Source organism: Dermacentor andersoni, chromosome 3 (genome assembly GCF_023375885.2).
Source record: "Dermacentor andersoni chromosome 3, qqDerAnde1_hic_scaffold, whole genome shotgun sequence".
In the NCBI taxonomy this organism is placed as follows: domain Eukaryota; kingdom Metazoa; phylum Arthropoda; class Arachnida; order Ixodida; family Ixodidae; genus Dermacentor; species Dermacentor andersoni.
In genome coordinates this window covers 129,203,846-129,227,548 of record NC_092816.1, presented here as the reverse complement: position 1 = coordinate 129,227,548, position 23,703 = coordinate 129,203,846, and the positions used below count along the sequence as shown (strand labels likewise).

Here is a 23,703-nt window from a genome sequence, read left to right as displayed (position 1 = left end):
AAAACAGGTACGAACGCTAGCCGACGGGGAGAGTAGGAGAGGACGATAGGAGAGGGTAGTGAACGGTTGGAACGGCCGCATCTGGCAGGCATTGAAAAAGCAAATAAAGCTCGGGCTAGCATATGCATATGCTTGGTTTCGCTGTGTGCCTACAAACGAACAATTTAGGCTTAGCGATTTTCATGTCTGCACAATGAGCAGCTATAGATGTGGCTTGTTATTTCTGCTAGTTTAATGATTTTAAATGCCTAATGTTCTTAAGTTTAATGCCTTTAAACAGACCTCTTATACTGCTCGAATGTCATCTTTTCGTCCTATGAAGCCATACACTTTAGTTACCTTGTTTTTTTTTTTTTTTTTTGTTTGAAGCACCGTTACCGCTAAAAACCGGTATAGCTCGACTTCAGTGCTTTCTGTTTCCTCTGCTTGTGAAAACGTGAATGCTTGGTTTCACCTAATGCCTATAGACGGACCTTTTCTACTTCGCTATTGCCATGTTCCCACCCTAAACAGCTATGCGCTTAAGTTGCTTATTTTAAATTTTATTTGAATTAAAGCATTGTTACTGGTAAACACATGCATGCCTCGAGTTGGGAGCTTTGAGCTTTCTCTGCTTTTCAGAGGCCTATGTTCAATTTCACTTAATGGCTATAAACAGGCCTTTTATACTGCGCGATTGCCACGTTTCCACGTTTCCACATTGAGCACCTGCACATTTTGCAACCACTATTACCGGCAAACGACCGCTTTGCTATTTTTTGCACTGTACCGGATACGTCTGCTGTTTTCAAGGTCTTTATTAGAAAGGCCACTTTGGTTCTACGCCTGGTTCTACGCCGGATTGTGGTATTTAAATGCGCTTATCCAAACAATTTCGCATCATTCGCTGTAAGTCTGCGGTGGAAGGAAGGTCGCACGTACACTTGATCTTAGTTATGACCATCACTCTGTGCAATATAAATGGCAGTCCGCCCTGCAACTTTGTACGCACACTCGCCAGGCATTTGGGCATTGATGTGAAGCTCAAGAACTTGGACTACGCCAAGAAGGAGCAGTTCAGCGACGAATACCTGAAGGTATGCCACAACGATATATTTAAGTGTAGGTAGATATTAGCCATTTGCGCGTCATCCTATATGACCGGTTCCTGCAAACAGTGTTTCCCTGCTTTAAGTGCTACATCTGAACTTCTCGTTTGCAATATAAAATAAAGGAAACACAATTATCAATACTGTGTCTTTCTCCACTTCGTCATTTCTTCACATTGCAGTGGATTAAATTACTAATAAACTACAACCTATGCGCCTATATTTTCGACCTGAAGTACCTGATTTCCTTTTCCTTCCTTCTCCTTTTTGATAAGCAACTGATAAGCAACTTCTCCTTTTTGATAAGCAACATTTTTTAATGTTATTGTCGTAATTGGTGTTGTTACATAGTGGTTCTGCATATATCGTAGCATTAGATACTGAGAATCCTTCGGTGTGCACAGGATTAGAATGGGGCCTGCGCATTGGGAATGAGGTGCTATCATTAGAATTTTTATTAGTTTTTCTTTCAATGTTTATAGAGCATGTATTTCATTGGGGGCTGTGGCGTTCCTACACTTTAGTGCCATTGAAGTTTAACGAAATGTTTCAATAATTCACTGATAGTCCATAAGCGTGACCTAAGACAAGAAATAGCAGAGTCCCTGAGTCCGAGGAATGTTTGTTCATGAACGTGTGGCAAGCTGCAAATATTGTAAATATTACTGTTGTCGCTACAGTATAATTAATAAACTTGTGCACAACGCGTTGTCAACAGCGTGTTTAATTCTTATGAGTTTTAAAGAAATTTCCCGTTTTAATGAAAAGGCACCGTAAAGTAATGCATTATGCTTCTTTCAAACTATGCGTTTGAAGACGAATATTGAGAGAATTGCGCTGACAGATATCTATTTTCTCGGTATTCCAGATCAATCCATTCCACAAAGTTCCTGCGATTGACGATGAAGGTTTTGTTGTCTACGAAAGGTAAGTCTTCAGACAATATGTGTAGACTATGCTGAATTGTTCTTGATTTGGCGGCCAAGGAATTGTGCACAATTATGTAATTAGAGATGTATGTGATGTTTGAGCATCTCCGTCCTTGTTCCCGAGAAACGTGATATAATTTACAATCGCTCTATGAGGTATTACCTTTCATTCCTTAAGGTATTTTCAGCGCTTACTTTCACAGTAACAGAACCGATCTTTTCTCTGCCGGAGCAGCAATTTGGCGCATATTGTTGTCTCCCCCCTCAAACGGCAGCGCACATATTTCGCCAACTCGACATAGAACCGAATAATAAAGGTGTATTTCTCTAAACAAGTCGGAATGCCTGGCACAATGGCTGAGAATGCAGTTTGACAGAAGAGAGATTACTACCTCGCACCAATCGGTCTTGTCATAACGGTGTTAAATAGAATTGCCGTCTAGTTTCAGAAAACCATCATTCTTTCAAGTTACAAATTCCCAAATATGCAAATGAAATAAACAACAGTGAAATCGCCATTTATTTAATAACGACAACAAGCAACCTGGAAAATGAGCAGCAGAATCTTTCCTTTTGCCAGAAAGCTTGCTTAGAAAACAGTACATCATATTTGTTCTGATTGTCCAGAAATCAATTCCTTAACGACTGAATATACTGTGGGCATTCTAACGGAACGAAAGAGACTATGTTCCCAGGTGTGCCACGCGCGACAGGCAAAGCTGCAGACGCATAGGCACCACAAGCGTCACAAGCAGAAAAATAAAGGTGCGCGTAAGTTCAACTAAGAAAAGTGAAGAACGCCAAGAACGTGAAGTAGTGCACACAATCAGCTTCACAGTGTTTATCATGGCCATGGCTGCTTGCAAATATCTGTGTCTACGTGGGAGCCAGTGAGCAACGATGAGCATAGTGCAAAGGCGCGCAAGTGGGTTTTCAATGTTATTAAACATGGGGCACAGTTACTTGTGAACAATCGAAAATTTGAAGCGTGTGATTTGTGACAACTATAAGAACCGTACAGCAGAAAAAGCCAAGCACGGGGTTGACGGTGATTAACTTTGTGGGCAATGAAGATGCGGTACTTCTCCAATTCCCCCTGATGCATTAGGAACAATAAAGGAGCGGCTTTTTCAAGCAGATGGTTTATATATATGGAGAAAGCAAAAAGAAAACAGGGTAAGAAAGATGAAATATTACAAGCGATATCTTTAATTTGCCTCACGCATGAAGGTGATGGTGCAGGACTTGTGCCTGAAGGCAAGGTGTGTTAATATTAAGACGCTTCTTGTCCACTTGTGTGCCGAGCCTCCAGGTGTCGGCTCAGGTAAAGTTGTGTGCACCAGTCAGCTTGAACATAAAGAAAGGAATGGATTCGATCGTCGTTAATCTTTCTTTGTGATCCCAATATCATTGCCATATTCGAGTTTTTGAATTTTTTTCTGCTACTGTTCTCAGCCGGGAAGGGCCGGGCGGCCGTGTTCCTCTCCATTGAACTAATCACACTGGAAAAGAATGTGGAAAGCATTCCCAGACACAGTTTTACAGGCAGCGGATGCATACGTCTGTTGCCACCAGCCCTAATACGTATCGAAGGTCTGTTCACCAACAGAGAAGCTGTTTAAGAACGTATATCATTGGTGACAAAACACACACACATTAAACTCAGGAGCAGCGTTAGACTACGGAGTAATTAAATATCTTTCCGGTCTCTATAGTCTGGTTTGTTTTCTCAGCCATATGTCGGATTTGCATTTTGTTCGCTTTATTAGCCTACTCTTTTCGAACAGGGTTTTATGTAGTCGTCTGTGAGAAATAGTGGTATTCCACCCTCAGACGTGCACATATGAAACAACTGTAACAGTCTTCTGTGACTAATCAAAATGTGCATGTGGGGAAATAAAGCAATTGTTCTTATGAAACGTGGCGCACTTCTCGATATCTATCGATGTACAGACTTGGTCAAAAACTTGAACCCGCTGTGAACGGCCGGCCAGCGGATGCACTCCGCAGTCGCGCACCGCTTCTCGCTTGCGCCGAGGGTAACGGGGGCGACGGAAGCATGTCTCTTACTCTCAAGCGTCGTTTGATAACAGCGCTCGTGAAAAACTAGTGCTACGTTCGTTCTGTCAGCTGCGAGGTAGTCTTGCGGCCGCCGTGGTCCGGAGCTTCGTGCGAGTAAATGCGCTCGCCTGGACTATCTGTCCGGCTTCCATGCAGCGCATTACACTATAAAAATTGTCCTAATCATGGAAATTTCGTATTTCCACTTTATCCTACACACTCAAATCCGTGAGCCTTCGCATTATGCTCCTAGGTATAGATTTTGAATATGCTTCTGAGTGTGACGAACACGAAAGATAAAATATAAACTGACATCTCTCTGTGCTGTCTAGCGTTCTTCCAAGTTTTATTGTAGTATGCGGGCAATTCATCATCGTTCGTACAGAAAAGACCAGAAGCAGCAATTTAGACTACAAAGGCTCTCCTCGGAAAGGCCTGTAACCACCGTTACAACATTTGAAATAGGTTGACCGCACTTTTTCACTAAGGAACGGCCACACGAGTGCGTTTGGCGTTGAAGCTCTTCAATTAAACCCACAGTGAGATTATGAAAACGTTTCGGGGCTAGAAGACCCTTGCCCTGCCTGAGTAGCCGATTGAGCTAGACCCATTCCCCTGGCATTTTGGAAAGTGTCCACTACCTCGCATTTTTTTCATATCTTTGTGCACATTACCTCATTATCTTAGGGCGCACTTTCATGCACACGTGAGGCCAGTGTAAGTTCATCCCTTTTGCATTGGGCATCACGCGTTTGAATCGCATAAAGTTGACCAGGGCCACGAGATTATAGGATTCTTGCATCGTGAAGGCGACACACCGGTGGTGCTGTCGCAGTCCCGGGTTTACTGGAAGAAGTATTTTGGATGTAATTTACTGAGGTATCGTTCGTCTCTACGAGAAAGGGCTTCACAGGCAGTATAAAAAAATGGCTTATACGTAGCGTCCATTCAACCAGAGACCTTGACTAGTTTACAGTGAAACACATCGACAAGCTGCACTCGAGGCAACCACAGCCCAAGCCACACTGAATGCCTTGAAGGCATGCTTCCACGTGTGATTTCGTCGAGAGATTCAGGTGCCACACTGAAGCTTGTCCATTCTTGAATTATTTGCTAGTTGTGAGATTCATGATGTCGAATACGAGATGCCACTGTGGCGCATTTTTTTAATATATCATTCAGCTGCTGAAGTCAGATCTTAGCTACGATCGCCGCAAAGTGCCCGTGTTCGAGCATGCGCAGGACTATTCATAGCGTTGTTCCTTTAATTTGGTCCCGAAAAAAATTTACTGATAATTACGATACTCGGAATTGTGAAATATGAGCGTCTCGCGCTTGACAGCGGTCGCCAGAGACCCCCGCCCGCTCATTCAGCATACGCTGCAAGCGGCATGCTAGCCGGCCGGGTGGCTTCCGCTTCGCCACCGTCGCGTTCGCGCCGCGCTTGCCTAACTAGTATTTCACGAGCGCTGTTATCAAACGACGCTTGAGAGTAAGACACATGCTCTCCTCGCCCTCTTTATCCTCGGCGCAAGCGACCAGCGGCGCGCGCCGAGGATGGCCGCGCCGCACGGAGCGGAGCTACCTCCGGGCTCACTGCTGGTTCAAGTTTTTTTTACCAAGACTGTACGCATTGATGCCAACCTCTAACCATTTTCCATGAACCTCGCCAAATCGAGTGACTGGGCAGTGATTGGCCTTAACCTGTTAACACGCCAACTTGCGTCACTGAGCATGTGCCGCTCTGCCATGATAAAGGAAATTTTAAAGATTTCTCCAGTGTGGGACGTTTTTAAGCTCACGTCATTTTTATGGACACAATTTTTTATTGATAAATATTCGCATATGCGCCATGTCTAGAATGGTCGACAGTGTCACTAGATGGCGCATGTGTCCAGAGTGACGCGAGAGTGGAGCGTGCCAGCATACACGTCGCATAAATGATGCATTTTGGCGGTGGCAATACAGCTTGTCGCTGTGTTGCTTCAATGATAATATCATTACATTTGAAATTATTCGGGAGATGTATTCTAGAGAAATTATTTCTTTATTCTTCATAAGCACATTTCGCATTTTCGCAATCGAAGCCAACAATTAGTGGCGTGAAATTTGCTTAACAGTAATCGTAATAGTAGCACTATTTTAGAAATGCGAACATTGAAAGTGCAGTGTTAAATACATTGACATCTGAGCGAACACTCTCCTAAAAGTATGCGTCAAGGAGCTAGGGATGATCTTAACTCTGACAAGAACGCATTTTTAGGAGATTTGGGTGATCGATGCCTCCAACAAGGCACTAGTCACTTTACTGTTAGTCTTCAATTTGATCATGACAACATGTGCCCTAAGCTCTAATTTCCAATGGCTACCTCGAGTTTGCGATCTGCAATAGCGAAATGCAAACACGCACATACACACAATATGTACTTACCTTCACAGCAACGCTATTGCCTACTACTTGCTCCGCAAGTACGCCCCCGATTCGGAGCTCTACCCGGCTTGCATCAAGACTCGCACCCACATCGACCAGATTCTTTCAGCGCTCGCCACTACAATCCACAGTGAGTCGGCAGTATTCGCCGTAAGTACACTATCTCTTTTTTCCGTCTTTGTGTTCCGAAACCTGGATATGATTACGAGGCGCGCCTTAATACGCGCCTCCGGATTAATTTCGACTACCTGGGGTTCCTTAACGCGCAGCAAATTCGCTGTAAAAAGCGTTCTTACATTTCGTCCCCCCCCCCCCCGACATGCGGCTATCGGGGCAGGGATTCGATTCCGCACCCTCGCCTTTGGCAGCCTGACGCCAAAGCAACCACGCCAGTATGTTAGATTACCCAGTTTTCACCTACATTTTCTTGATAATAGTACGCTGTCCATATATCTTGGGTGTGATCGTATTTTGTTGATATAAGAATAGTTCGAATATATTGTCAGTGAAATGCCTCGGACGTATACATTTCGAATAGGTCAGGCAATAACTCACGTCAAGCAATAATTTCACAGATTCGCTATCTCCTAATTGAGTAGTGGCGCTCGAAAGTATTGACACGTGTACTTATCTTTATCGGACGACCACGTTTCGCCGCTTAACAACTGTAATCGCACTGCGACGGACGCGCCTGCATGTATCCGACGTTTCTGGAAAGTTATCGATGCTTCTACCCGGCTGTCTGTTGTCGCCGAACCTTATGTTATCTGATTTCATCGCCTGACGCGAATGGCGTAGAACATTGTGGAATACGCGCGGGTCCCAGCGATTAGTCTGGAACATTCGACGACTGCTGTATAAAAGCCGACGCGCTTGACCCGCTGATCAGATTTTCGACGATCGCCGACAGTGTTCGCCGCTATCGTTGTGCTATAAGTGTAGCCTGTTTTTGTGGGCACAGGTTCGCCCAATAAAAGTTAGTTTTGTTCTTCACAGTATTACTACTGTGTTCTTGAACGTCACCACCACGTGACAGTATTATGGGCATGTCTTAGCGGTGTCTTGAGAAGTAAATTACGCACACAGTGGATATATGAAAGAATTGAGAACTGATTTGGGGAAAACCTTCAGGCTTATACGTTACTTACGGGCTAAGTGAATATTGGTAAGTAAATTTTTCCTTGTGTATAGGGCGTTATTTGGGGCTCTGTAATTGAGCCCGCAATCGTCCGGTGTCCTCGGTCAGTTAAATGTGGCAGATAGTTTAAAATTACACGCCATAGCGGCCACGTCCGTTCTTTGCAACAGTTGAGGAATTCCTCTTGGAAATGTGTTGGTGAATTTTCAGAGGCGCGACTTATTCTCATTATGAGAATATGGATGTCCAAGCACCTTGCAGAAATAAGTTGATGGCACGCAGCCAATTTTGAGCCACGACACAAAACGTGCAGGCAAGCATGTATCACTAGACGTAACTGAATATTTGCATTCGCATAGCTTCAGAACTTGACCAATCAATATGCAAGCTGAAAATGACTATAAGCATAAATGTGGCGTTCGCTTAGTAGGGTTTGTAACTATGGACTTCTATTAATATGTACGTATATTTTACGCGCTACGTACTTTGGAGCTGCTAATCTAACACTGCGGGCAATGTGTAAATGTACGCGTGGTTTCTGATAACATTGGCAATGATAGCGGTGAATGAAAGTACCAATGCACTGTAGCTGCGTTTTTCCCATTCACGCCTGAAACGCAGTTAATGAATGAATACATGCAGGATTTACTAATATGAGGCTAGCTAGCAATTTATTAGGAACCTTGTGGGCGTGATCTTTTTAAAAAGAGTCCAAGTGAATTCGAACATGCGCGACGCAGGGTCAGCGATTGTTCCCTTGCGATGCTGAGCACGAGCTTGTGGGTTTGGTTAAAGTCCCACCGCTGTGCCATTTGAATGGATGTAAAATGAAAATAAATATGACACATGCGGGCATTTAGGTTTAGGGAAAGAATGAACAACACTGGGTTGCCAAACTTAGTTCAGAGCTCTGCACTAAGGCGTGCGCCATTGCCTACGGTGCGAACTCGAGTAGGGAAACCTGACTGTTTGTATTAACGTAAAAAAATGGAAATGGAAAAACTGGACAAGCACTCATTCTCTTGCGTATTTTTTGCTGTTGCTGGCGTGAGTCTCAGAATGTATCATTGACGCATATACCGTCTATTTTTAAATCGCAGAAATAGTCTTGTCGTAAGCGTTAGGCAAATCTATTTGAAACAAACTGGTTTTACTGCACCTGCAATGTGTACTGGATTATGTGAATACGAGTATCCGACATTTCCCGATCGCGAGATAAGGAGCAGTCGGCAATGCGTTCACTCGCATACATGATCACTTGTTGTCCATAAAGCGAAAGATGTGCACATTTGTTTGGTGCAGCGTCCTCGATTCCTTCAGAAGACGAAGCCTACGGCAGAGGAGCTTACCGCATTTGAAGAGAATGTCATCAGAGGGCTGGAACACCTCATCGGTGACGGCAAGTTCGCAGTCGGCGACAACTTCACCCTCGCCGATATCGCCTTGACCGCACGCATCATTGTGCCCCTTGAGGTAATGGTCCTTTGTGCTTGCACCGCCTCAGTCACAATTTCGCGCTTATTCATGAACATGGTCGGTCACCAGCCCAGTTTCAGCTGCGGCACATTCGCAAGGCGATAACTGCAGGACGCAATCTGGAGGGCTGCACCAATTATAAAGCGCGCCAAATGTTCAAATTATTTACATTGACCTCACATGAATGTATATTGGAAATGTCTTTATTAATCCATCGTTAGTAAGTTGTGTCAAATATTACCGGCATACTTCAGTTTGAATATATGTGCTTTTTGACCACTATGAGTAATCATGAAAAACATTTTAAACAACTGGGGGTTAGATGTTCCTACAATGCAAGGGCGGAATAGGAATAGGCATTACCATTGTCTGTCGCAACCAACAGGTACAAAGTCGGAACTAGGTCAATGTACATTACGGAACATTTCTCTTGCATACCAGATGTAGAGTTAGAATTACCTATAGGCTAAAAATTATTGGTAATATCACATAAAAATACTACTGGAGCACCTAAACTCCAGTACGGTAGTTTATAGTTTTTCGGTGTCTCACCTTAATGCAACACGCCGTGGTTGCTCAGTGGCTATGGTGTTGGGCTGCTGAGCACGAGGTCGCGGGGTCAAATCCCGGCCAGGGCGGCCGCATTTCGGTGGGGGCGAAATGCGAAAACACCCGTGTACTTAGATTTCGGTACACTTTAAAGAACCCCAGGTGGTCGAAATTTCCGGAGTCATCCACTACGGAGTGCCTGATAACCAGAAAGTGGTTTTGGCACATAAAACCCCATAATTTAATTTTTTTTCACCTTAATGCAAGCCAAGCATGTTTCAGATTACCGCTACGATCTTTCTGCCAAACTTGCCTGAATATTTAAAGTTTCTGCAATTTTTCAGGGCGAACTAACAGCGCTACTTTATACAAATTCATGCGGTGTTCTTTTGAAGACAGGAAATTTCTTTAAAATCTCTTGAGAGAGCGCACTTCTGAAGGCATCGTATAAGATCAAACTATTAAAAGTGGGCATGTCCACTTTCCAAAGATATGCGAAGGGGGAAATTGAATTGCCGTTAACGTTTTCGCATTGACTGCGCAATAAATTCTGCGACCGTACCTAGTTCAGATATCCTACGCCGCCAATTTATTTTTGTTTTTCTTGTGAATGAAAGCGGACAGTGTTCTCGAAGGTTTTGTGCTTGGAAAAATGGAGAAAAAAAAATTTGATTCCTGCACCAAAGTACGTCTCTAGAAAGCGTTAAGCTGCTGAGAGGCATAGAAACACTAAATGTAGCCCCGAATAGCTGGGCCAGTACAAGTCATTGGAGTTTCTTTTACGTATGAAACAAGGCTATTTTACAACATTGACGAGGGGCAAGAAATCTTTGAGGACGCTTAAGCTTCACCCTTAATAGTGGAACACGATAGCATTGAAAGATCCCTAGTTCTTACGCTTCCCGGCACCTGCAGCTTTGCAAACATAATTTTTACCGGGGAACGCTGGCGGCAAACGGTATGCACGAAGTTGAGCTTTCTGGTACAAACGCGGCCTCATGCGTGGGCTGATGTGCTCTTATTATGTCGCACTTTTAATATTCAAGTCTTCGAAGATTTAACACGAAAGGTATGGCCTGTCAGTGCTTTTTTTTTTCATGACAATTGTGTGCGGGCTGTCATTCTGGAAATTCCGAGGAATAACCTTGTAAAGAATGAAAGATAATGTATGAGAAACTTTGGCGATGCAAGGGTGATTGTGTGTGCGTGGTTCCGAATGACCATTCCCGAAAAGACTATTGACGGTGGACGCCGACGCCGGATTTTTTCGATACGATGTCCTCAACGATGTCGCGTTAAAATATCATCGAAACTTCAGAACCCACAAAGCTGTCACGCAACAGCACGCGCGTGTGAGTCAAATAGCTAGTGGGCGTTAGCCGACCCACATGCCGGATCGAGTACAAAAACAGGCGAAAAAAAACAACCAAACCTAACTATTTGTTTGAAAATGGCAGAAAGAGCAAAAAAAAAAAAAACTGAGAATATAGGTAGTTTGGCATTTCGAGGGTTGCTCCCGAAATTTGGTTTGCAGTTCGGTGTCACCATCCTTGTAGATCTTTAAAATCAAGAGGCAACAAAATCTGCAGGAAAGATTCTCGGTACAATTAATTCAAGCATGTTCCCACCCGGAATACTCCACGAGGGGAACTTTAACGCGACAGCATTAAGGGCCACCATGTCGCAGAAAGTCCGGTGTCGGCGTCCAGCTTCATCCGTCGTTGCTGCAGAAAGCATTTTGAGCCATGCAGACCCAACCACGCAGGCGCTCCACGTAGCACGAGGAAGTTACTAAACTAATTGAAGTTCCCAAGGTAAGATACGTCAGAAAAATGTTAAAGTACAACTTAAGCACAACGTCCAGGCATGATAGCGTCGGAAGGTAATTTCAATACACGAGAAAACATATGTCTGTTACGCCGAAACTCAAACCACAAGCCCTTTTTCCAGCGTTTCTACCATTCATAGAGAGGCCATGAGCTCCAAGAGCTCCAGAGCGCACCGCTCCAAGCGGTGCGCTCTGTTCCTTGCAACACCTCCAGATGTCCTTCGCCTGCGCCGCATCGCGGCGCGGGCAAGAGGCCGCTTTTTACCAGTAAGGTCGACTTCGTGCATGGCGTTCACCGCCAGCGTTTTCTGGTGAACATTATGGATACGTAAGCTGCAGTTGCCTGGAAGCGTGAGAATCAGTCAGGGATCGTCGAATGCTATCGCGTTTCATTTTTATAAACGAGGCTTAAGCCTCCTCGAAGTTGTTATGTGGAAGCGCAAACTTAAAGCCTAGAATACATAAACAGCAGACCGCCTTGTTGCATTATACTTTTCTAGACAGTTGCAGTCCCGTACGGTAGTGTTAGTCAAGAGTTTGACGTAGTACTGTCTAGTCAGGTAAAAGCATTGTTTACAAAGAAGCATATCACTGAGCAAAGCGAAAAAGTTAATATAAGATGACATTTCGGGATATCTGTGGATTCGTTGTTCACATTCATTGCGACACTATTGTGAACAAGAGATCCGTAGGGATCGCGAAACGTCATTTTCTCTTTATTTTTTAACTTTGGTCCCTGACTTCCTTCCTTTTTAACACGGTAGTGTGATGTTCGAAACCTTTCTCTCCTCGTTTCGAAAACTAGTCCAGCATTTTGTGGTTTCATTTCAGCGGAATTTACTAGATGAATTAAAGTCACGCATGAACATTAACAACTAGGTCTGAATTTGCGTCTTGTGTCACTGTGTCAGGTTTCTAGCCAGAAAGTAGGCGTGGAGGGAATTTTTCCGAATGAAAAAATTCGGAGGAGGCTTAAGCTTCGCCTTTAAGGGTGGAAAGTGATGGCATTCAAATATCCCTTATTGCTTCTCACGCTTCAGGCAACTGCAGCTTATGTGAGCGTAATGTGAGCGTGAGTGTTGCGGGAGCTTATGTGAGCGGGAAACGCTCAGAACTAACGCTATACACGAAGGCGATCATTATGGTATAAACGAGGCCTCTTGCTTGTGCCCCGGATGCGTGAAGGCGAGCGCCATCTGGACGGTGTTGCGAGGAACCAGCCTGCCGCTCTATGAATTGCAGAAGCGCTGTGAACGGGGTCTACGTTGGATTTCCGATTTTTCTGGCGCATTTTACTTCGAGGATTGCAATTACTTCAGTAACGTCCCTGCGCTACACGGAGGTCCGCCACGGTTGGGTATGCGTGGTGCGGAACGATTTTTAGCTCACAATTAGGTCGGCGCTTGACGGTGTTGGAATCTCAGTGCTGACGCCCGTTGTTGCAAATGGGTCGCAAGCCCCAAGGGTAGCGTTGGCCTGGCGGCCTGGAGCACAACTGGAAGCATCCGAAGGTCCCGGCAAAGCATGAGTCGACTGGTAACAGAACAACTTGTTTATTCTAACATCGCAAAAGAGCGGGCGGTCAGGTCTACCGAAGTGGAGAGACGGGAGAGCACGTAACTCCACGGAAGAAATCGGAGCCTCTCTCTTGGCGTCCGGGGGCAGCTGCTCTTATACTCTCGGAGTTGAGGGCAAGAGGAAGGCCTCGTGACGAGACCACGTGATGCGCGGCACGGACAGGCTGAGAGACACGTTGGGACGAGTGTAGTGACGCATGCGCCGGCCCGGCGCCAGTCAGACCTCCTCGCTTCACAATTGGGGAGCTCCTCTCCCCGGCTGCCGCGCTTTGACAAGCGTGGGCACGCACACACACACGCACACACGAAGACACGTTGCACTGAAACACGCCTGAACGCGCTTGGCGGGGAGGCTTTGCGGCAGCTCCGAACGGGCCAAAATGTCCGCCGCTTTGAACGAAGCCCCGGCGTCCGTTGCATCCGCGCCGGCTATACCGCGCGTCGTAGGCGAAACGTAACAGACCGCCCCGCCGGGGGAGGGAGATCCCGATGGACAGGGGACTGCATCCGCTGTCCGGAGGGAGATTCGCTCGATGATGCTCATAACCGAAGTCGGGCGTCCTTCGGCGTTTCTTGAGCGCAGCGCACAGAGAAGGCCTCGTTCTCTCGTTCAGGTTCACACAGGACACTGCAAAGTGACTTCGGGAGAGTTGACATTTTTGTTCTCGTTCCCGGCAAGCGTTAGAACTACGCCGAAACTCAACCGCTCAGTCAGCAAGCACGGCACAACCCTCACTAAGCCCTGCCAGGCTCTTTCCCCTTTTATACTACTGCCTAGTTCCTTACAGTAGTTTAGCAGCACTCAGAACGCGTCCACAAATCGGAAAATTGCACTAGAAAGCACATCATCACTTTGAAACACTACACAAAAGCAATATGTTAAAAATCCTGCCTCAGGAAGAAAAACATCACTAACAAACAATTTTGAGGCTGATTCCCAAGTTAGGGGCTTCGACTTAAGCCATCGGCGTTACCGTTGAGACTCCCCTTTTTGTAACGCACCTCAAAGGAATGTTGTTGCAAAGCGAGGCTCCAGCGCAGGAGGCGGCCATTTGTGGAAGAGATGGTCTGCAGCCATTGGAGAGGGCAGTGATCCGTCTCGAAGCATGCGAAGCGGAGATCGCAGCGAGCGACCGTACACCAGCTCAGCTGGCGAAAACCCCGTAGCCGCATGCGGCGCGGTCCTTAATGCAAACATCACCCCAGGCAGACACAGCTCCCAGTCAGTTTGTTGTTCAAAACATAATGCTCTCAACACGCGCTTCATGACGGAGTGGAGCTTCTCAACGGAATTCGACTGTGGGTGGTACACTGAGCTGTGTAACAGCTTTACCCCGCACCTTTCGAGAAAGGCTGTCGTCAAAGCGCTAGTGAACACTGTGCCCTGATCTGATTGGATTTCCGCAGGAAAACCAACTCGCGCAAATATGGACAGTAGTGCATTGACTATCTCAACTGAGCTGAGTTCTTTAAGCGGCACTGCTTCAGGGAACTTTGTCGCTGGGCAGATCACAGTCAAAATGTGTCTGTACCCCGTCGCTGTTACCAGCAGAGGTCCCACTGTATCAATAACGAGCCGTCTAAAAGGCTCCGTAATGATACGTACCAACTTCAACGGCGCCCTCGATTTGTCCCCTGGTTTGCCCACCCACTGACAGGTGTCACATGTCTTCACACAGTGGTCTGCGTCCCGAAAACACCCTGGCCAATAGTACTCTTGCAAGAGACGGTCCTTAGTTTTCTCAACACCTAGGTGTCCGGACCACGAACCCCCATGCGACAAGCGCAACAGATCCTGACGATAGCATTGAGGCACGATCAGCTGATCGAACTCCACTCCCCTGCGGTCTAGATACTTCCGGTACAGGACCCCACCTCTTTCCACAAAGCGAACATTTTTCTTGGTGATACCTTCCTTGACAATGCAGCGTATGTTTTCTAGGCTGCCATCCTTCTTTTGCTCGGCTATCAAAGCCGACCGGCTGACTTTTAGCAACCTATTAAGTCCGTCTGACGTAGGCGCGATGAGCAAATCTGCAGATAGCTCTTCTAACTTTCCCGCATCGGGAATTTCCTCTCCAGTATCTGGTGCCTTTAACGCTACAGGCTCAATTTTATTCAGTTCGGGCGTGCTCTGAATATCAGCTTGCTGCGCCTCTGACCCTTTCTCATTGTTCAACAACGTCGGTCCCGCAACTACCGCCTTTGCAGCGAGCTCCCGAACCTTCGATCTGGTTAAGGCCTGAACGCTAGCCTCACCAAACAAAAGCCCCTTCTCGCGCAGGAGGTGATCGGACCTGTTCGAAAATAGGTACGGGTACTGGTGGGGCAGCATAGATGACACTGCGGCCTCCGTCTCAAGCGCTCCGAAAGGTCCTTCAATAAGCACTTTTGCTACGGGCAGACACACGCTATGAGCTTCCACGGCTTGCTTGATCCATGCGCACTCGCCCGTGAACATATCGGGTTCTACGTACGAGGGGTGAGCTACATCCATTGTAGCTGCGGAATCACGATGCACTCGGCACTCTTTCCCGTTCACGAGGAGGTCTCGCATGTAATGCTCGAGAAGCTTCATGTTCTCGTCAGTGCTGCATAATGACAAAAACACGACTTTTGTTTTTGTTTCTGGACACTGCGCCGAAAAGTGACCCGGCTTCTGGCACGTATAGCACACGCGCGCTTGCCTCTTCTCGAACCGCTTTCTGCGTTCGGCTTCGGCTGCCGCCGCCTCCTCACGTTCGGTCGGACACTGCGCCGAAAAGTGACCCGGCTTCTGGCACTTATAACACACGCGCGCTTGCCTCTTCTCGAACCGCTTTCTGCGTTCGGCTTCGGCTGCCGCCGTCTCCTCACGTTCGGTCGGACACTGCGCCGAAAAGTGACCCGGCTTCTGACACGTATAACACACGCGCGCTTGCCTCATCTCGAACCGCTTTCTGCGTTCGGCTTCGGCTGCCGCCGTATCCTTACGTTCGGTCGGACTGCTTTCACTCGCATCCGCACTACGTGTGTTCCCCTTTGCTCTCATGGGTGTGAACTTCGGCCTCTCAAACTTGGAGCCAAATTCACCCTTTTGACCGTCTTTAGCTCCGCGAGCCCGACGCGTCACAAACTCCTCGGCTAGCTCAGCGGCTTTAGCCACCGTACTAACGTCTGGCCTATCCAAGACCCAGTACCGCACGTTCTCAGGTAACCGACTATCAAACTGTTCCAGCCCGAAACACTGCAGAACTTTCTCGTGGTCACCAAACGCTTTCTCTTCTTTGAGCCACTCCTGCATGTTTGACATAAGCCTGTAGGCAAACTCTGTATATAACTCACTTTTACCTTTCTCATTTTCCCGAAACTTCCGACGGAACGCCTCCGCTGACAGCCTGTACTTTTTTAGCAGACTCGATTTCACTTTGTCGAAATCCTCTGCCTCCTCTCTCTTCAAGCGAGCGACTACGTCGGCCGCCTCATCGGGTAACAAAGTGAGCAAGCGCTGTGGCCACGTTTCCCGAGAGAACCCCTGCTTCTCGCACGTTCGCTCAAAGTTAACCAGGAACAAACCAATGTCCTCTTCAAGCTTAAACGGCCGCATCAGGTCAGTCATTTTGAACAATACTCGTTCTCCTGCACCGTGTGCCTGACTTCCATTACGAGCACGTTCCATCTCTACCTCGAGACGCTTCATTTCCAAAGCGTGTTCGCGCTCTTCTTTTTCTTTCTGCTCTTTTCGTTCGCGCTCCTGTTCCTCTTTTTGCTCTCTAAGTTCGCGCTCCTGTTTCTCTTTTTGCTCTTTAAGTTCGAGCTCATGTCTTTCTTTTTGCTCTTTAAGTTCGCGCTCCTGTCTTTTTGCCCGCTCCTCAATGGTCTCAAGGCATTCCGACAGCTCGTCATCCTCAGCCTCTAACTCAAGAATAGCCCTCAGCAGTTCTGGTTTTCTGAGTTTGTCTGAGACATCCAGACACAACTCTCTTGCAAGCTCCAGCAATATCGGTTTGCGCAACGACTTCAAATCCATGGCTGCTCTGAATGCTGCTTTCTCTACTGCCTACTATTGTCTTGCCGCAAACTAACCCGGCAGCAACGACAACCACAATTACCAGCTCTGTTTCTGACACTAACAAAAGCCTGGCAAAACTCAGAAGAAGAAAGTCCCGCACTCACCAAACCTCGCAGCCAAGAATTCAGCGCAGTCGTTCCGCTGCAGGCAACCAGTCATCACACAGGGCTCGTTGCACTGCTCCCGGATGGTCGTTGTGCTGCTCAGCATACAGTCAACCGCATATCTTCGCTGCTGGCCTCCGTTGTCGCGATCTCACCGCTGGCAACCAGCTGTTGGAATCTCAGTGCTGACGCCCGTTGTTGCAAATGGGTCGCAAGCCCCAAGGGTAGCGTTGGCCTGGCGGCCTGGGGCACAACTGGAAGCATCCGAAAGTCCCGGCAAAGCATGAGTCGACTGGTAACAGAACAACTTGTTTATTCTAACATCGCAAAAGAGCGGGTGGTCAGGTCGACCGAAGTGGAGAGACGGGAGAGCACGTAACTCAGCGGAAGAAATCGGAGCCTCTCTCTTGGCGTCCGGGGGCAGCTGCTCTTATACTCTCGGAGTTGAGGGCAAGAGGAAGGCCTCGTGACGAGACCACGTGATGCGCGGCACGGACAGGCTGAGAGACACGTTGGGACGAGTGTAGTGACGCATCCGCCGGCCCGGCGCCAGTCAGACCTCCTCGCTTCACAGTTGGGGAGCTCCTCTCCCCGGCTGCCGCGCTTTGACAAGCGTGGGCACGCACACACACACGCACACACGAAGACACGTTGCACTGAAACACGCCTGGACGCGCTTGGCGGGGAGGCTTTGCGGCAGCTCCGAACGGGCCAAAATATCCGTCGCTTTGAACGAAGCCCCGGCGTCCGTTGCATCCACGCCGGCTATACCGCGCGTCGTAGGCGAAACGTAACAACGGTGACGCCAGATTTTTTGCGACACGGGGCCTTTAACGCTACCGCGTTTATATGTGTATGCTACTCTCGAAAACTTATTTCACAAACCTTCTGTGAGCATATAGTAAATTGATGGCTTCCACAGGAAGTGCATGTTAAGGTTACTTTGTACCTTAGTACGCTTAATACAGGACTCGTTGACCGATATGTAGGTAGACGACGTGCATGATCTTCCACTTCAATGGAGATAAGGGGTGCAGCTGTTTCGTTGCGTCTTCGTGGAAACTATTCTGATGTGCCCGCCTTGGCTTTCTGAAGATGATTCCATAAGCGTACGTTTTCACGGTATCATACTATGCCTAGATTTTAGTACGCGTAATCTGTGGTCCTTGCGACTGGTGACTTCTAACCAATGCAACGACTATATTGCCTTGTTCAGCAAATAATGCTGTTAGGCCAATTGGGGTACAGCTCAATGAAGTGTGATGCCAAGCATAGACGAAACAGCTTGGTGTTTTATATCTTCAGCTCGTTCTTGTTGCACTTTCTTTATCTGAAGCACTCTCTTATATGAAGGTGACGTCGCTGCCAGTGCCTATGAGCTGCCTAAATCAAATTGAAGCATTTATTAGCGCCATAACTGATCTTAGAAGTTAACATTTTACGATTCATGTGCGTTTCAGAACAAGTTCGTGGACCCGTCCAAGTTTCCCAAGCTGGCAAGCTACTACGACCGAGTCAAGCGCAAGCAGCCTTACTTTGAGGAAATTTATAGGCCAGTCATAAGCAGCATCGAACAGCTGTTTGATAGCCTGAAATAGCTTTCGAAGCGGTAATAAAATGTCCGGACGAATGTTGTAGGGGTACCTTTATTGTTTAAAAAAGATATTTGTTTTCAAAGTTATTCGCAGAGGTCACTACATCTGTTACAGGTCTAAATGTGTTATTTGTGTGTGTGCGTCTGTCTTGTGTGCGTTTCTTTTTTTAATTTCTATCCTTGCATTTTTAGTAGGGATGCGCGAATATACAGAACTTTCGAATAACGAACCTAATAACGTCTTCTTGTAATTCGTCTTCGAATCGAAAAGTCACTAATGCCAATATTTTCCGAATAGCTCAAAACATCTACTTCGCCCAATTAGGCGCAAAACTGCAGCAATGGTGAGGTGAAATTTCGCTGCTGCATGCATAGTATAGCTATAAAACCTGAAAACTTGCGTAGTGGAGCAAGCGACATCACTTAAAGTAGCGATACTTTACAGGCTGTACAGTGATCACTCGCCCACTCTGAAGAGCCCGTGCTTAAGAAGCAACTACGCCTTTGCTCCTATGACCCCGTTTGTGGTTTAATATAGACAACACTTTATAAAGTACCAGGTAATGACAGAAACTTGGAAACACTAATACTGGAAGGTGAACGCCTTTTATAATAATTCAGATAATGAGTTTTCATTATTGCAGAGCTATTTGATATACGATTCGATTCTGATAACATTCTATACCGGTTTGACTCGGTCCCAAAAGTCACTATTCTTTCTTTCTTTTCTTCTTTATTCAATACTGCAAACCTTGTACAGGTACAAGCAGGGTGGGTTAAATGGCAAATAACAATAATCAGAAAGGTAAAAGCATCAAAGTGGGGCGAAAGGCAATAAAGAATCATTCCAGTCGGTTACAGTGCCAGGAAAAAATTAAAACATAAATAAATCTGGTCGCGCAAAATACGGCGTCAGGGAATTAGGATGATGGTTGCGTGTATGCGTCGACGTTGAATGAGACAGACATGGAGAAGTGTTAATAGCTAGATCTTGATTCCAAAGCAAGAAAAGAAATTTCAAACGAAAATTTTTTCTTCGTTGTTCAAGACATTGGATACCATTAATCTGCATTAATTCAGAGCAATAATGCATTATTCATCAATTCGCACACACCTGCACACTTTTAGCCTGCCGAATGACACGTTTATGCTGAATGCAAAGCATCGTAGAGCTGTGCTACATTACCTACAAATCAATATAAAGAGGTGGCTATTGTTGGTTGAATGAAAATGAATACCTGCCAATGAGAAATAATGTAACAGAAAGCCCTATTATACTTACACAATGTTTCAATTCTTATATAAGATAATTATCAAAGGGCAATTATTTATGGTGAAGAACATAAATGCATCGAGAACGTAATTTTGTTGAGGCATAATAAAGGAAAATTTGTGAGCTGCTTGGTACGCAAGAAATGAGTTTTGGGGAGAAAGAAATGAATAGAAGGAAACCTAATTAAACACAGCCGTTGTGCTCCTCGTACCACGGCTGAGCCATTTGTGAGCACTTCGTATATTTACACGGAGCGCGTTCAGCACTTTGTTGCCCCGCCTGTTCACTACGAGTAGCCTTTGGCCCAAGGGTCATGGCCTTTGCACTAAACGTGAGAAACCGATGCCAGATACAGTAGGGTTTTCGGAAAAGTCCGGCATATGCAAGAAAAGGGAAAAAATTGAACTATGCGAATGCAGCCTAATGAAATCTTGCTGATAGGCTAGTCTGTTCTTAAGGAAACATGCGAAGTTCTTTTAGGTACAGCCACTACGTCGCCAAAAGCTAGAAATAAGCCTTTCCTACTCCGGTCGAGGAGAAACCAACGCTACCCAGGGGACATTACAGCTGCTTTTATGTGCATTGTAAATATTTTTCCGCACACCGCGCACTGTGGGAATCTGTGAACGTGAAGCTTCTTGATGGATTTCATCTTGCCACGCTGCAACAAAAGGCCCACAAGCGCCTGTTTGACAAAACTACCGTGTGGACAATGCCATCTTCCAGTTCCGCTACGAATTTAGGAGTTGCGATCGCGAAGTGCCCTAACTTAACCTTCCGCGACAGCCATGAGTACTGCTGAGTTGCGCACTTCTGTAGGACGCTGGAACCGACAGCAGACATCAGCGCAGCACCTTTGCATTGGCATCCTTAGCTTTAGAACACTAGTACATCGCCTTACTACCACGATGGTTTACTCCGTTTTTAACGTATGCAGTAACCCACCGTGTGAAATCGTCCGCAGCATGGCGATTCACTTTGTAGACGACCTATACTCTATCGCAGAAATAACTTGCAGCACTACCAATGGTATGAGGTCCACACATCCAATATCATTGCGCAGAGTAAGATAGTTCCTGGTGTAAATGTCTCACCATTGGCAAACTTAGAGAGCTTTATTTTTTCTTGGCACAAGGCACATTGCAGCGGTACACAACATGTGCAGGCCTTTGCTCATGCACGTCGTATACGGTGACATAACTGTGCTGTTTATTGCCGGCAACCGTAATAGCCACCCTAACCCTGATAACGTGGCAAAGCCCATGCAGTGTTGACCTCGCTTTGAACGAAAATATTGCTATTGCCTCTCTACCTTAACAGCAAGAATTAAATAGTAAAATCAGTCATCTCTGTGTAATCGTACGCTGAGGACGAACCACCAGTTAGTTATGTTTTGTTGTTATTATTGAGGCCAGATGTTTGCTTTGGCGCTGCTGGTACTCTAGAAGTGATGCCGAGCAGTAAAAGTGGTTCGATTTCCAGTTAGCAGATGACGTCTCAGCATTAGCAGTGGTGATATTTTGACGATGAGATACTAGAAGGCCTGTTTGTTCACTCCATCATAAATTTACTACTCCACTCGCTATGGGACGGAATGGGACGGAGTATGGGACGGAATCACGGTGTCGAGCAAAAGCCAAATAGACGCCAAGCATACACTGCGGCATTTATACTCGCCTTCGCCGTTGCTACTGGCTAAGGAGGCTGCAAGTAACTGCAAAAAATGTATAAAAATGAAGCGGGATTCGCGGTCCCATTAAGGCAAACGCAGCTCATGATTAAGACGCCAAAACGTTTGTAGCGTCAATCCACCAACCGTGTAGGATGGCGCAGTAGACGCTGAGCTGACGACGCCGCGCGGATGAACGCATTTTTAGGGGGGGTTTGGCCATCCCCATGGGATAAAATGTCCTGTAGCTTCCACGTGCTGTAAGAACTACTGAGATAGAGTATAGAACTTCAATAGTGTGAATCAGAAAAATCAAACTCTGACTTACTTAAAGATGGGTGTGCACACTCTTTAGGCGGGCGCTGTGCTCTTGGTGTGATATTCACTAACACTAACTGATGTTGCTGATGAGGCATAAAATAAATGTAGATGGCAATTTTTTTTTTTCAGACAGCAGTTATAAGGACGCTCGAGATACATTCGGGTCATCGCTGTCGCGATGTCTTGGTATTAAGACGCGTCCGTGGCCCACGCTTGAAGGATTAGGAGATCTGCTAAGGCATGCAGCGATATTTCGCCGCCAAAGCGATAAAGCCGAGTGCTCGCACTGTCGCGCTCCGCTCAATCAGCTAAGCCTTAACTACGGCAGTTTTCCAACTTCCGCAGTTGGCATGAGCGTTGACGCACATCAGCTTTCCTGGTGAACAGCTGTGTGAATATAGCGCTGCGGTGCATACAAGGGGCAGAATGGAAGTGAAAGTTAATGTCAAGCAACATCTATCGCCCATTTCGTCGGGTGGTGCAAAAGTTCTGACGTTTCCTTCAGTACAATTGCGCGCACCACGGAGGTGCAACATTACAGCGCCGCTGCCCATTGGACCACGGATATCCTTTGATATCCCGATTAGATCCGAACGTCATAGTCCCGGTTATGACGTCCAGTGGATAACATGAGGGCATTAATTTTGGGACGTCCTCTTTAAGACATCCTTCGGACATCCACAGGATTGAACTTCTGGAATCTAAACAATTTCCAAAAATGTATTCCTATGAATGTCTGAAGGAGCTTTTCAACGGGATGTGCCATACTGGACATTTGTGGCACCAACACACACAATCCGACGCCGACTACATGTTCATATCGCGAAACGTTAAGTTTCTGCCACAGCTGCCTTCAGAGCATGCTCTTCAGAAAAGGCCTGTCAGCCAGCAACATGACGCGGCTACAGTAAGGATCAAGCTTCTAATGAAGACTATAAATGGAGAAGTTACAATGAACTGCCCAAACTGCTCATGTATATCGGGTGGAAATGCCCCAAAGCGGTAGGAAGAGCACCAGAACAGCTGCACATTACCACCTACCGCAAGGGCTAACCGAGTGAGTGAAAAACTTTATCAGCTCTAGATTCGCTGGTCTTCTGCGATCTTCAGATGGAATCGTCCATCTTCTAGCACAACGGTCGGTTGCCCTTAGTCCAGGGCTCCGCTGGATGCTGCTGCCAGTTGTGCTCGCCGAATCAGACCTTCTTGGTCGACCTGGCGATCGCTGGAGAGCACTCCCTCCCATTGCTCTGCACTCGGGTTTAGTATAACGGGTACCACGTCTATCTTCTGGCATGCCCACGTTATGTGATACAGTGTGGGTGTTTCGTGGCACCAGGGGCATTGATCATTGTATTGTGTGGGATAAATTTTGCTGAGTACGTTTAGGTTCGGGTACGAGCCCGTTTGTAGCTGCCTACACGCGACAGAGTCCTCTCTGCTAAGGGAGTTGTGCGGTGGTGGATACCGCTTTCTGCAGCCCTTGTAGTAATTTAGTATCGCCGAATAGTCTTGGGGTACAGGTTCGGTGTCCTCGAGGTCGCCTACGTTGGATGCTCGGTAATAAGTGTACCCTCGAGCTATACTGTCCGCCTCTTGGTTCCCTGCCACTCC

The 23,703-nt window shown here is 46.6% G+C and overlaps 1 protein-coding gene across 1 annotated transcript; it reads left to right on the top strand.

The window, feature by feature from the left end:
* The first annotated feature begins 900 nt into the window (after positions 1-900).
* Positions 901-18,851, top strand: LOC126525242 (glutathione S-transferase 4-like). Its single transcript, XM_050173277.3, has 5 exons — positions 901-1,076; positions 1,957-2,015; positions 6,518-6,659; positions 8,950-9,120; positions 18,693-18,851. The coding sequence occupies exons 1-5, from the start codon at positions 936-938 to the stop codon at positions 18,828-18,830; spliced, it is 651 nt and encodes a 216-aa protein (XP_050029234.2). The 5' UTR covers positions 901-935; the 3' UTR covers positions 18,831-18,851.
* The last annotated feature ends 4,852 nt before the right edge of the window (positions 18,852-23,703 follow it).